Source organism: Rhinolophus hipposideros, assembly GCF_964194185.1.
Source record: "Rhinolophus hipposideros genome assembly, chromosome: 22".
Lineage (NCBI taxonomy): Eukaryota > Metazoa > Chordata > Mammalia > Chiroptera > Rhinolophidae > Rhinolophus > Rhinolophus hipposideros.
In genome coordinates, this window is record NC_138068.1 from 40,265,638 (window position 1) to 40,280,082 (window position 14,445).

General features: G+C 40.8%; 1 protein-coding gene across 2 annotated transcripts in view; it reads left to right on the forward strand.

The window, feature by feature from the left end:
- CFAP61 (cilia and flagella associated protein 61) overlaps nucleotides 1-14,445 on the forward strand; it is a 325,115-nt gene that overhangs the window by 139,422 nt on the left and 171,248 nt on the right. For both annotated transcript variants that reach the window (XM_081034409.1, XM_081034410.1), the window contains exons 16-17: nucleotides 132-338; nucleotides 3,386-3,520. In XM_081034409.1, the coding sequence (XP_080890535.1) occupies nucleotides 132-338; nucleotides 3,386-3,520 (342 nt within the window). The remainder of the gene's footprint in view (nucleotides 1-131; nucleotides 339-3,385; nucleotides 3,521-14,445) is intronic.

A 14,445-nucleotide genomic window follows, 5' to 3' on the forward strand; every position in this document is an offset into this window, starting at 1 on the left:
GATGAGGCTGTAAATCACAGCAGAGAAAAACACATCTGTTATTATTGCACCTAAAGTGATTTAAAAGATTTTATTACACAATGCCGTTAGTTTAAAAGATCTAAGATGTCCTTCACCTGCCTCTTTTTTAGGATGTAGAGTACATTCGGTCCCATTACAACATTGAAGATTTCATCTACTTCAGTCACCACCAGCGTGAAGAACACGGGCACTTGTATCACTTTGCCCTGAACCCCATTTTTCGGCACTACACCAGGTTTTTTCTGAAGGAGATCCTCCGTTTGGGCTATAAGTCCTGTCTCTACTACCCTATTTATCCAGAGTCCAGGGAAAGCAAGGTAAAAAATGTTGTAATTCACTTTTCCAGCAGATCAGCGTTCACAGTTTCATGGGGGTTGTGTGCCGTATTCTATTCCTTACTCACTCGATGCATTTTGATTATTATGTGGCTCTCAATTTCAAGAGGCCATATTGAGTTTGACCTTTACACTACAGTGAAAATCTAGACGGTTTTGAATTTCTGAAGAAATCTCAACCAATATAATTAGTCAAACAATCTGTTGACTTTTCCATATTGAAAAAACAGAGGTTGAAAACTATGCAAAAAAATGCTCTAAGGGACATGAAAATCAAATTATTTTTTATGGTGCATTAATGAAATGCCAAAATGATCCTATCATATTCTTCAAGCGAAGGACATTTTTGCGATGAACACATAGAATAAATCAGTTCAATCTTAGAATGTTGGTGTGCTATCACGGCATTCCAAGTAAGCGCTATAACTACCCCCATAAAAGTGATGGATAAAAAGGGGAGGTTTCTGATACTGATGTCACTTTATGTAGAAAATACCTATATAACTGCATAATACTCGTCCTACTTATGAAGAGGAATACTTTTGTAATGAACACATATCGAATGTGTGTACATCATGTATATTTGCATGCATAGATAGCAATCTGGCTCGCCTGTCATTTATCCTGCCTTGGTCTTCTTCATAGCACTTTTCACGAGCTAAACTTTAATGCTTTTGAAGGCAGAGGTGCTTGTCGGCTTGTCTGTAAGTGCACACTATGAAGTCGACACAATGACGACAAAATCACCTACTGATGTATTTCTCAAAATGTTTGCCTAACGACTCATTTCTCAGAATGTATCCCAGTCGTTAAGCAGTGCGTACTATACCTCAAAGGGATAAAAAGTTAAAGGAATGCCTGTGGATGTTCAAAGCTGTATCCCAATGCCTACAAGTGTCACACATATGCACACACACACACACACACACACACACACACACTCCTATTCATTGTGTTCCACAGGCAAGAGCTTCTTGCAGTTGGATTCCCAAAGTATTGTGTCCTGCAAGTCGGTCCCTCCATCACTGACAGCGTTGGTCCTCAATTTGATGTAGATTTGAGGAGTGATGATATCCAACCACTAGCATGGGTACAAGTTGTCCCATCAGATCCCATTCCTGACGGAAAACTTTCTCATGCTCTTCCTAGGGTCTGATGTCACATTTCTTCTTAGTTACCACAAGTTGAGCTAAGTAGATTTTTTAAATGATTATGTAGTAAACTTAAAAACAATCTAAATTGTATTAGTACATTCACATAACAGTAGTTTTACTAATGTATCTTATTTAATAAAAGCCTTTTGGAGAAGGACAGAGGGAATAGGAAAGAAAGAAGAAAAAGCATGGGAAAGATTTTTAGCAAGATAAAGGATATGCTTTAGTGATGATTTTTTTTTCTATCAAAATGCAGTGTCATACCAATGTGAATGCCCTAGATTTGCACTTAATGAGATGGGAATGTAACAGTTTTGCTGGAAAATTCTGGTCCTGCACAATTTCTTTTTACTGTGTGTTTATCCAGTTGCTAATTTGATGACCTTCAGGATGTGACATTAAAGTCTTAGCTTTTATTCATGATGTTGCCTGCATTTGCCAATCTGATCAGAAGTCCTTTGACATACATAATAAAAATAGTATCTTGGACATTGCATTGAATGTTCATATGTTTACCTCAATGGTATAGAATTTGGAATGTATTGTATCACGTACTCCTTTACATAGGGTGTGGAGACATATTGGGAAACAGATTTCCTCAGTGTGCACTTCCAGGTGATTCACACCTACGCATTTAAACAAGTGTAAGTAGCAGTACCAAATAATTTAGGTAAGAATTTCAAAATTCTGCAATAAATCCCCAGTCGACTGTAATAAAAGTGAGTTTTTGGCTTACATTATGAAGATGGTTTTTCTCCACATCCTCTTACCAGAACATGTATTGAAGGCATAAAACAGAGCTCTTCCAGGCATAAAAACAGAGCTCTCTGGCTAGGAACTCCTGGGTTCTATTTTTCAGTGTGTAAAATCAGAGTGTCAAGTTCAATGGTGAAGGATTTTCGAAATCCCTTTCAGAAGCTTGAGAAATGCCCAAGGGCTATTTTTAGAATAGCAAATAAGTTACATGTAAACCATTTCATTGATTAAACACATCTACAGTTCAGGTTTACTTTCTTTGCTTTCCAGCTTAAATACACTAAATATATCTTTAAAAATGTTGGCTTCACAGTTTAACTCTTGAAGTTTAAATGGTTGAAATACAGAGTTAATTTCACCAAAACGTCTACGATTTCATAAATAATGAGAGATGCCTAAATATGAATGAATAAAGATCACCATGTTCAGTTTTCTCTGCCAAGTTTTAAACATTGGGTAAAATTAGTATTTAAAGCATTCTCCTAAAACCAGATTTATTATAGGTCATTTCAATAAGCATAAATCTAACTCATAATTTAGTATTAAGTCAAAATAATATGATCCAATTCCCCCAGTCTACCCCCGCTTTCTAGTTCTGTCTTTTTGTTTTAAAGCACTTATTTTATCAACAGAAGTCCAGTGGAAGTAGCTGTGACTTTCACAAACAGAAGGATTTTTACATCTGTGTTCAGTTGACCTCAAATGACATTTTTATCTATGTGCCTTCTTAAAGCAACTTGTGCCAAACACGCAAAGGTTAACAGGACACAGATAACACAGCTTAATGGGGTCAAATCAAGCTGATTCATGATCACTATGGAGAAGAATATCCTCTTGGGGAAAATACTTGTACTGAAAAATCCCATAAACCAAACCACTTGTTTATCTGTCATTCCCACAGAGATAGTAATGTAATTACTCTCGTAATTATCTTCATTAGTGTCAGGCATTATCTTCAATTCATTCCTCTGCTCACAGAGTATGTTTGTTTATTTGCTGAGTTTTTTCCCCTCTCCGATTTGGCTTAGTTCAGAATTTTGTATTTGCAGAGCCGCATGCAGGCATCTGTGCTGCGACACTGACATTTTCTCCCCTAAAACAGAGATTGCTGTCTTGCAGTTCCAGAGCTCCTACGCCCACTCCCTGACATCCGCCCTTCATTACTTGGTTCCCGTGCGACCACGACGACAGATTGTCTATCCTCTGGAAAAGCTTGGCATCAACGCTCCATCAAAGGCGGTCTCCAAGGCTCCGGTGGGTAGCCCGGCGGCAGCAGGCAGGAGGCGTGGTGCCAGCTCATGCGGGTGTGGCAGATGGGGTGGCAGCACTGTCTTCTCGGGAGCAGGCTGCTTCTTAATTACAGGGAGCCTGGCGCTCGTGCCCTTGCAGGGGTGCCCTGAGGAGGCTCCGCTGCAGCCCTTTACTTCAGGTGGTTATTTCCCAGTAAGCCTAAAACAGGAGGCGCAGGATCCTTCAGGTGACAGACCCCAGGGCCCCATAGAGACGCCTTCGCATGCTGCTGTCTCAGGACAGGTGGCCTAGAGTGACAGCATATTTCTATCTTCTTTCCCCTGCTCAAAAGCAGATTTCCCCTTTCCATCATGTTTTGCTTTCAAGGCAAAATGGTCACTCACGATTGGGACAAAGCTAACGGAGAAAATTGAACTGGCTGCTTTTAAGATGTCTGGGTCTGAGTCCTAAGCTGGGTTTGTTAACTCCTGTGGGAAATCAGGATGACTAACAAGAACATATTAGCTGCCCGGGTGGCAGGGGCTTTGACCTTAAAGTGAATGGCAGTAGTAAGTAGTAAATAGTAGTAAGTAGTAAGAGTAGCTCTTACTACCAGAACAGGAAAGGGGACAGAAATAAAATCTAGATTTCACTTATAATGGAAGTGTACACATACATGTATATGTACACACAGCTGTGTTCAGTAATTTCACTGGAAAACATGATTTTGTCAGGTTGACTTGCATGTAGGCTTGTAGTGTTTGAATAATACACTTCCACTTAAATAAGTTCTAAAAAATCCCTCAGGGAGCTGACAGTGGTCCATGTGAGAGAAAAAGAGGAACACGGAAAGTTTAAACTCTCCAAACATTTAGCCAAGAAGTTGCTCATCAGAGCTAGATATGGTGCTCAAATAAACAACTTGTGACAATCTCAGCACTGCAGGAAGTGCCTCATTGCACTGCCCCCACCTCCCACTTCATATAAGGGTGGGGAGGAAAGGGGGTGGAGTGGGGTGAGGGGAGGCTCCACCAAGACCCATCTTAGAGGCAGCTGCTTACTGAGACCAAGGCTGCTTTCAGTCCTACATTTACCTACATATTTGTAAAATAAAAAATAAATTTACATTTATTTTTTGACAAGTTCTAAATTTATATTTGAGTAGAAACTAAAAACAAATAGCAATGTTTCCTCCCTCCCAACTCTTTACTGTGGAAAATGTCAGGTATATGCAAAAGTAGAGAGAATCATACAAAGCAGGGCTTTTCATTCTGTCTATGCTGAGGGGCCTTGTTTTTTAATGTACACTCCATCATAGATTAATAGTTTTATAAAACTGAATTCCTAAAATAAAATGAGATAAAAAACGACAAAATTCAAGTCCAGTTATTTTATTATTAGATTTAACAGACAGAATTACTCTGTCCAATCGGTATAAAAACTTCTGAATTCTCTCAATCTCCATACTTCCATCCTCACAGACCAGTAACAGTTTGCAGATGAGTATCTGTATCAGACCATATGCTGAGTAGTACTGAAATTCCCATATACTTGGCACTCAGCTTCAACAATTTTCAACTGTTGACCAATTTTTTGTCTTCTATACACCCACACACTTGCCTTTCTTGCTTTATCATTTTGAAGCAATTCCAAGATACATCTCATTTCACCCAGGATCATACGTGTGTTCTCAGGTAGCAGGGCCACAGCATTGCAGCTCATAGTCTGTCTACTCTAGAGATGAGTGCCCAAGCACATCTGGAGGACCTTTGGAATGACCACCAGGAGGTCTGTTTGTAAGTGGAGATCCTGGGGAAGGACTCCTTTGGAATGAGCTAAGACCCACGTGTTTGGTGCAAAGAGAGCATTGGGGTCAGGGAGAGTGGCTTCAGACGTGTCTGTCACTGAAACACCGCTTATATCGAGGCATGCTGATCCCAGGAGAAGGGGCTGCAAGTACATGGATGTAGCTTCTGTGTCAGATCAGGGTAAGGATGAGAGATGCTGCCCTTTTGCAGCCACTGTTGAGATGTCTTCAGATATGGATAAACCATACAACTGGGCCTGTAGAAGCCCTCCCGTGTCAGTGACAGCCCGAGGCTCTGGTGCCTTCAGCCAGTCCTCTAGTGGCATGAGTGGTGGGGCTGGGGGGAGGGGGCAGGCAAGACAAGGAGTACAGAGGTGTCTCACGGATATCAAGAGCACTGTTTTTCTGAACACCAGGTCCCTCTCCCAGCGCCCCCTTCAACCCCCCACCTCCCAGAAATCTCCCCAGTTTGAAGACTTTGAGGTGAGCTGGAGCTCCAGATGGGGTGAAAACCAGAGAAAACATTTTGTTTCATTGAAAACAATCTTAACATTACTTCCCAGAGTGATATGAGTTGAAATCATTGCTTCCATTTAATAACCTTTTCCATGGTCATTTGTGTCAGAGGGCTGTGTCCCCCCCAGAGCCCCAGCTTATTGCAGGACATAGGAGAGGATGGATTGTTTAAATCCCTGGCCTAGGAAGACAATTTCTTACCCACTGGGTGGAGCCGATGCTGGATACCTCTTATGTTGTCTGGTGTTGTTCGTTGTATTGATGAATTCTGATTTTTTTTAAGAAGCACTTCTACTGCTACTTGTTTTACTCATTCTTGAGAAGGTTTTAGTAAAGATTTTGATTTAGTAAACAAGAGTTAGAAATTTCAGACATCTTGAATGTTTGATCAAAGGATTATCAAGAGCATAATCTACATTGATAGGCCTGGATGTTCAAAAGTTAAAGTGCTACATCATATGATTTAAAAGTTTTTTTTTTTTTTTTTTAACATTTTAGGCGATTTAATGTTATCTGAGACAAAATAAGCCAAATAGAAACTTTTTAGGAGGAGAATTTGTATAGAGTCCTAAGTACATTGATTTCTTAGCTGAGCAAATAGTGTTACAGCCATTGAAGTAGGTGAGGTTGGGCGATTGTCATACAAAATGGAAATGAGTTCCGTTTTCTATTTCCCCTTTAAATTTTATATTCCCTGCTCTCCCAGTGCATGGAGCCTTATAATGTGCTCCCAGCTCCCTCTCCATGTCTGCACATTTCTCTCGCTGGGTACTTGCTTTTCATACCTTTTATCCTATTTAAACCATCTCAGAGTGACCGTTCATTCCCTCGCTTTCACCTAGGAAGACAGTCTTCAAGGAAACAGATCACTCCAGGCATGAGTAATGGGATAGAAAGCATTTCATCTCGGTGGGTTGCCAATTTGAATCTGGCACAAGCCAGCAGTGATTGAAATTCATCACCACATGGCAGGGAAATATATTCCCTCTCTACCCCAAGGCCCCGGTTATTTCTGCCTGGTTTGGATGATAAGTGTTCCTGCCACAATACCTTCCCTATCGTTTCTATTAATTGACAGCCTGCCCCATATCAGGTTCTAAGAAAGGGCCTGGAAATCATGTAAATGATTTTCATCACACATTACAAAGGTAGATTCCAAAGATTCATCATAATATCTCCCCGTGGGGTCAACCAGTATAGATTCATGGACAAGAGAAGAGGCTTTTTTTTCTGCCCATGACCAGAACCCCGTGGGATGGTCCTGGGAGAGTTGTTTCTTAACTTGAATGGGGCTTCTTGGCTTGTGCATTTACATTCTGAGAATTATGCTAATGGGAATATTTTGTTAAATATATCAGCCTGGCCCACTTGCATGAGACCTATGATCCAGGGAAACTTAAAATTTGGCTGAATGAATTGAAAGGCCATATTAATTAAAGACTATGGAGCAAGTTGACCCACACTTATTTTGGGGTTGTTCTATGTGCAAGCTTGCTTTCTTTCCTTCCTGTCCCCCCACAGGGGATGATTGTTATATGGTCCCTGCCCTCCAAGAGCTTATAGTCTAGTGTCAGTATTACTGTAGGACTGTTCATGTAATTAAACCAGGGGTGGGAGATGGCTGTCCTGGCCCACAGCCGCGAGAGCCAGGCTCAGGGGGAGTAGCCGCACTGAGGATAGACCTGCTCTGCAGAATCTTTCGGAAGAAACTGTGTTTGCTCCGAGGCACTGTTTTCTTTCTAACACTGGGATTTTAACTTATTCTTACCTGTGATATTAAACGTCAGAAAATCTGCTTTGATCGTAAACAGCTCCTCCCCTTGCTTCAGTATCAGCAGATGCTCCCCATCATCTGCTTCTATCACTTTCATTCTTATTTTGGTTTTAGTATTTATAGAATCATAGTGTGAAGTTATCTCTCTCTTTTTCTTTTTCAAATTTTTTGGGGACCAAATCAATCCATTATTTTTCAGACAACAGAATCATTTTAGGAATCATACTTTCAGAACTATCAATGCCTGTTGTCATTTTTTTATGATTGTTTATTTGTGATGATCTGTTTAAATCTCCACTAATGAATTCTTTGAGATCTCCATTTTCCCTTTCTGCTTTTCTACAAAACAAAATGACAGTTAATTTAACTCTCACTCCTCAGCGCTAAGTGCTGGCCTCCTTGTTTCTGGTATGTGATCTCTCAAGAAGATGTCACTCACTGGCATTCAGTTACCCTTTGAATTGCCCCCTTTCGGTTCGCCTGCTCTTCCCCAGTCCAGCTATAATTACCATCTGATGAACTGTTACTGGATACTGTTTCACTTGTACATCTGCTGTCCTAGGAAATTGCATTATTCTCCCAGCACCTGGTAGATTTTCCCCAGCCTAATTGTTTCCCAACTCCTTCCTTAAATTTGGAAACTTTCTCTGCCGGGGCTTAGACTTCCCTTGGTTGTACTTGTGGTTGGGTCACGTGTATGTGTGCACACATGCATGTGTGTGTTTAAATTAGCCCTTTAGTGTCTCCTTGGTGGAAGTTTCTAAAAATGCTAACCCATATTTGTCAGCATCGTATATGCACTGCCCATTATTAATGTGGCCATAGTGATGTTTTCTTAAAATGAAATTAACCCACTTTAAATCCCTGCCATGAGTCAAGTTTGCGTTTTTAAGACACTTGTCAGCCATTTACACTACCTATGGGAAATACATTTTCTCCTATTTACGGTGAACCCTTTTCTCTGACATCCTTAGAGTAATTTACAAAAATTCCTTCATGAGCTCTTGTTTCTTCTCCAAAGAATACGCGTCCTATGATCATTTCTTTACAATTCTCTGAACACTATCTAGTTCAGTATTATACATAGTATATTTGTTTACATCAGAATGACGCATAAATCGTGGTTTCTTCTCATTATTATCATAATTCCTCTCTTAGAAAGGTTACAGAGTAATAAACAACAACTACTCCTACTAATATGTATTTAGTTCTTGCTAAAGGCTTCTCATGAATTATCTCATTTAATCCTCATGTCAACATTTTAAATAGTTACTGATACTATCATCCTCAATGTACATAAAGAAAACAGGCTTGCAAAAAGGAGAGTAAATGACTTGTCCAAAGGCTAATTCAGTGACTGAGCCTCAAACCCAGGCAGTTGGACGCCAAAACTTGTACTTTCAACCAATATATATATTATATATTATATATGTTACATATATAATATATATACATGTATACATAACATATACATATATAATATATATACTATATATTTTATATAGTCTTATCTAAAAAGTTAAACTACTGATATCATGACTTATTGTAGGAAAAGCAAGCCACAGAAAAGGAAGATGGCTTGACACAGACCTTTTGGAATCTCCCAGATCTTTGGCACCTGGAACTTAACCAAAAGGTCACCCACAGATAATTGGTTTTCCCCCAGAGCAGTTTGGATTTTCCTCTCGGCTGAGTCAGTCACTCTCGGGTTTGATCTGGTGCCAACTTGACCCTGGCTGGGCTTGGCTGGGAAGGAGCAGACATATGGGTCCAGGTTGGTGTCCTCAGGTCAGCTTTTGGACACCCGCTGATCCAGCTTGTCTGCTCTTCTCTCTCTGTTGCATCAGCTTGTTGTTACAAACCTTTCAAAATTATAATAGTAACTGCTGGGAAAGGAGGAAAAAAATTAGGATCCCATATGTAGGTTATACTTAAATTTCAGCATCATACATTCAGTTTCATGTTGCATGTGGTTTCATGGTATTAGAAAGTGCTCAAGTAAATGCCCAGGATGCGTGACTGAAGGTTTACTTGGGGGGTGAAGGGTGGACAGGATACGCTAGTGGCATGATCGACAAGCCCTGGACATTGTTTAGAAATTGGGCTGCAAAAGAGCGGCAAAATGAGGTGTTCAGGGTGTGCTAAGAAAAGAAATTGTGAAAAATAAAGTCATTTCTTAACACTTCCATATCATCAAAAATCAATCCTACATCTTGTCCTCATTTTCTAGAATAGGTATTGTAGGAAAATATCTCTCCTTTCCTCTCTCCCACCCACCCTCCTCTCTCTCTCTCTCTAATAGCTTTATTAACATATAAATCATATATCATAAAATTAACCCATTTAAATTGTACACTTTATTGGGTTTTTAAAAATATATTCAGAGCTGGACTACCGTCACCACTATCTAATTTCAGAACATTTTTGTTACCCAAAAAAGAAATCCATTAGCAGTCACCCCCTATAGCCTCCCTCCCACCCCCTCCCCAGCCTGAAGCAATTACTAATTTACTTTCTGTTTCTATGAATTTGCCTATTCTGGACATTTTGTATAAATGGAATTATATAATATGTTGTATTTTGTGACTGGTTTCTTTCACTTAGCATGTTTTCAAGTTTCACCCATTTTGTAACCTATATCAGTACTTGATTCCTTTTCATTGTTGAATGATCTTCTGTCGTATGGATATACTACATTTTATCTGTTGGTAGACATTTTAGTTGTCTCCACTTTTGGCTACTGTGAATAATGTTGCTGTGAACATTCATGCACAAGTTTCTATGTGGACGTGTATTTTCATTTCTCTTGGGGATGGACATAAGAGTAGAATTCACGGGTCCTATGGTAACTCTATGCTTAACTCTAGAGGAAATGCCAAACTGTTTTTCCAAAGTGGCTGTACTGTTTTGCATTCTTTCATTCTTAGATCTGATCCAGCATTCCTGCTAGTAAGTGGTGAAGTGATGGTTAACGTAGGCTGTGGATGAGCAGTACACCTAATTGTACTTGTAATTTCAGGAGTGGCGCTTTCCCACCACTCAGAGTGCTTCATACACATATCTGACAGTACACCACTAAAAAAGCTTCAGTTCTTTTAAAAGCACAGATTTTTCTAAAATAAAACCTCCCTTTTTCTTATCTTTCTTGCATCAGCCTCCTTTGGGCCTACTCAGACATTTAGGAGGGATCTGGCAACAAAGAAAACACCCATCTAAACCATGGGAGTGAAACAGAGGACTTTCTGGGTTTTTAAGCCATCAGCATGTCTGTCCTTTGTTTCAGTCCGTTTAGTAATGTTCTCACTCTTAAAAAGAGCTGCCACCGCTCCCGACAGGAATAACAAAAAAGGTCCTGAGGCCATTCTGGACGCTGATCTGATCGAGTTCTTGCACAACCCAGTAGGAGGAAAAAAAAAATGCTTTCTGTTCCCTGCAGAGCCAGGGTAATGAATGCCACAGAGGTCCAGAAGTGCCTCCGGATACATCAGCTGCCTGCTGCAGTGCTTGGGACAGCGCAGCCGATGCTCGGCTCCTGAGTGGACCTGAGCTCCAGGCAGGAACTGGCCTTCACAGCTAAGTGGCTTCTGCAGGCTCAGCCTTCAGGGAGGAAGGGCCTGGATGGCAGCTCCAATAGGAGCCTTTGTTTGCTTTGTGTATTTTAAAGTAGCTGGGGATGTAAAATGACAAAGGGAACAATTAGAGCTGCAGATGCTGACTAGGGAAGTTACATCTTTTCCCCTTGATTAAAAAAGAAATATGTCGTTACAAAAGCAGTATGTATTTATAGTAGACATTTTAGGGGGGAAAAAAAAAAAAGAGAAAGAAAAATTCATAAAGCCTGCAATCCATTATCTATAGATTACCTAGTTAATGTTTTGGTGTTTTTACAACTAGATTAATTTTTTGTGGAAAAAAATATATATACAATTAAATATGAGATTATATGTATATAGTGTTTTGAAACATTCTTTTTCACTTAATACAGTTGTCCCTTGGTATCCAGGGGGGATTGGTTCCAGGACCCCCACAGATACCCAAATCCACAGATGCTCAAGTCCCTTATATAAAATGGTGTAATGTTTGCATATTACCTACGCACACTCCCTTATCTGCATTACTTATAATACTTAATACAATGTAAATGCTATGCAAGTAGTTGTATTATTTAGGGGAAAATACAAGAAAAATATCTACCTGTTCAGTACAGACACAACCATCATAACTATATAGTACAAGTCAGCAACAATGCAACTTTCTCCCAAATATTCTCACTCTGAAGTTCGTTGAATCCTCAGATAAAAAACCTGGGGATACAAAGGGTCAACTGTATGTTGTGAATATTTTTGCGTGTTACTAAGTATTCTAAAATGTCATTTTAATAGTTGCAGTTGCCCTTTGACAAATCTGTAACTTTTGATCAATCTCTAACCCTCAAAGAGTACTTTCTCTGTGCCAGGTGCTGTGTTTCGTGCCTGCTTGGATTATCTTACATTCACACAGAAATTTGTGTGTCATTTTCTACATTTTACAGTGGGGGAAACTGAGGTTAGGAGAGGTTCAGTTATGCAACTAAACACAAAGCCAGCAGGACGTGTGGGAATAATCATGAAACCTCTTGATTTATGACTCACATCACCCTGTAAATATATTCACTGTGCCTGACCGGGTTTTCCCCAGCATCTGAATGGAAAGTGGGCAAGTCCCATGTGAATTTTAGGTAAAGTTATGTGGGTCACTCCAAATCACAAAACATGGTCTTAATTCCATAAAATTCAACATTTTGCATAATAATCGAACCGCAATTTTCATGCAAAGATTAGAGTCCCCCACCCCCTGCTATAGCTTACTGTTTATAGGAAGCCTGCAGTGGGGAAAGCAGGACTGGGGAGGCAGCTTCTCCCTTTCTAACTCACCATGCCCCCCAGTAATATAGCATCTGTGTAGCTTATTTAGCCTTTTTTTAAAAAGGCTATTAGTGTCTTATTGGTTAGCTATATTTCTGCTCCTTCTGAAATTGGGGCCAGGGTGGGGAGGAATCGCTGGGGAAGCAGGCAAGTCTGTACTTCACTGCTACTGTCATAAGATGGCCCCTGCTCTGTTGACTGGACTCCCCTTCTCATGGCATGTGCTTGGAGTTTCTTCAGTGATTCCTGTCACTGCGGGCCTCTCCTGTAACTCAGTCACACATACGTCTTTGCAGCCTGTCTTACTTGCCCCTCAAGGTGGCCCTACAGAAAGATCCTGTGATAAAAGCTCACATCTCTGTGAGTCAGCAGACAACCTTCCCTTCAGCCCATGCAGCAGCTGCTGGCCTGCCCATCGTGTCCTTTGGATTTCTCAGTCAGGAATCACCAGTGCACTGTGTCTGCTAACTGTGGGAACCTGTGAACGTAGACAAGGCAGCCACCACCTCTCCTCTTGTGGTGGAGTGACTTGCGACAGTTCTCATTGAGGAAATCTCCAGAAAAATCCTGTGTTATATCCATTCTTCTAACCCTTTTGTATCTTCATTGTGAACGAGGGCTTAAAAAGTCATTTAACCTGTGCTTGCCCACCTGCTTCGACAGTTTTTACAAGGGAACTTCTTTGGAATGTAGCATCCATTTGTCTTCTTGTCTCAGATGGCCTATGTGACATCAACACGCCCAGGGCCATACAACTGCTGGGCTGAGGCCCTAGGACTGCAGTAGTCTGACCCAGATCCCAAGATTCTACCTCTGTTGTTTGTAGCCAGTTCCCTAATGTTGGTCATTTAAAAGTTTATCCCAATTTTTATCACTGTAAACAATGGTATGATGTTCATCTTTGTTATTTTTGAGCACATTTATGATTGACATTCAATAAAGTCCTAAAATAGTTTTGCTATGTCAAAGGTAAAGCTACTATCTCTTTAATCAAAAAGCATAAAGTTTTAGAAATTTAAATGGAGAACTTGTGACTCTCAACATTAGAAAGATGATTTCTCTTTGCAGTGTTTCTTTATCTGAGTAAGCCATCAGCATGTATAGAACCCCCCTTTTTTACTGCCAGATATAGATTTTTTTTAAACATATCTCTTTTTTTCAATTGAGGAATATTGGGGAACAGTGTGTTTCTCCAGGGCCCATCAGCTCCAAGTCGTTGTCCTTCAGTCAAGTTGTGGAGGGCGCAGCTCAGCTCTATGTCGAGTCACCGTTTTCAATCTTTAGTTACAGGGGGCGTAGCCCAACATCCCCTGTGGGAATTGAAGCAGCAACCTTCTTGAGAGCTCGCGCTCTAACCAACTGAGCCATCAGGCCACCCCTCCGGAAGCTCAGCGGCAGCTCGCTGTCTTCAATCTAGTAGTGGAGGGCGCAGCTCACTGGCCCATGTGGGAATCGAACCAGCAACCCTGTTGTTAAGAGTCACGCTCTAACCAACTGAGCCATCCGGCCGCCCCCGATATAGATTTTTAAGACAGGTAGTCAGATGTGCAAAATGGCACTCTTCTATTTTCCCATTTTCCTCTAACTCAGCTAAATCTCCATTCCACTTGATGAGATAATAAGTGACCTCCATCAATTCCAGGTAAATTTAACCATTTAAAGTTTATATAGAGTCCATTCATTCAGGATTTTCCCTCTTTGAATTTTTGGGGTGGGGAAGACATCAGAGTTCTCAGCACTCGTGGAATACCATGGCATCATGGAGGGCAGGGAGGGCTGGTGCTGGCGCTGGCACTGTCCCCACAGGCATCCTTTGGGTGTCAGAACTTCAGCTTGTCCTCCGCCGTCCCTTACTTTGGCATCCAAGTCCCCAGTCAGCCCTCAGAGCTTGCAGTGGGGACATTCCATCTCCTTCAGTGGAAGGGTCTCTCTCCCTTTCCTTTCCTCC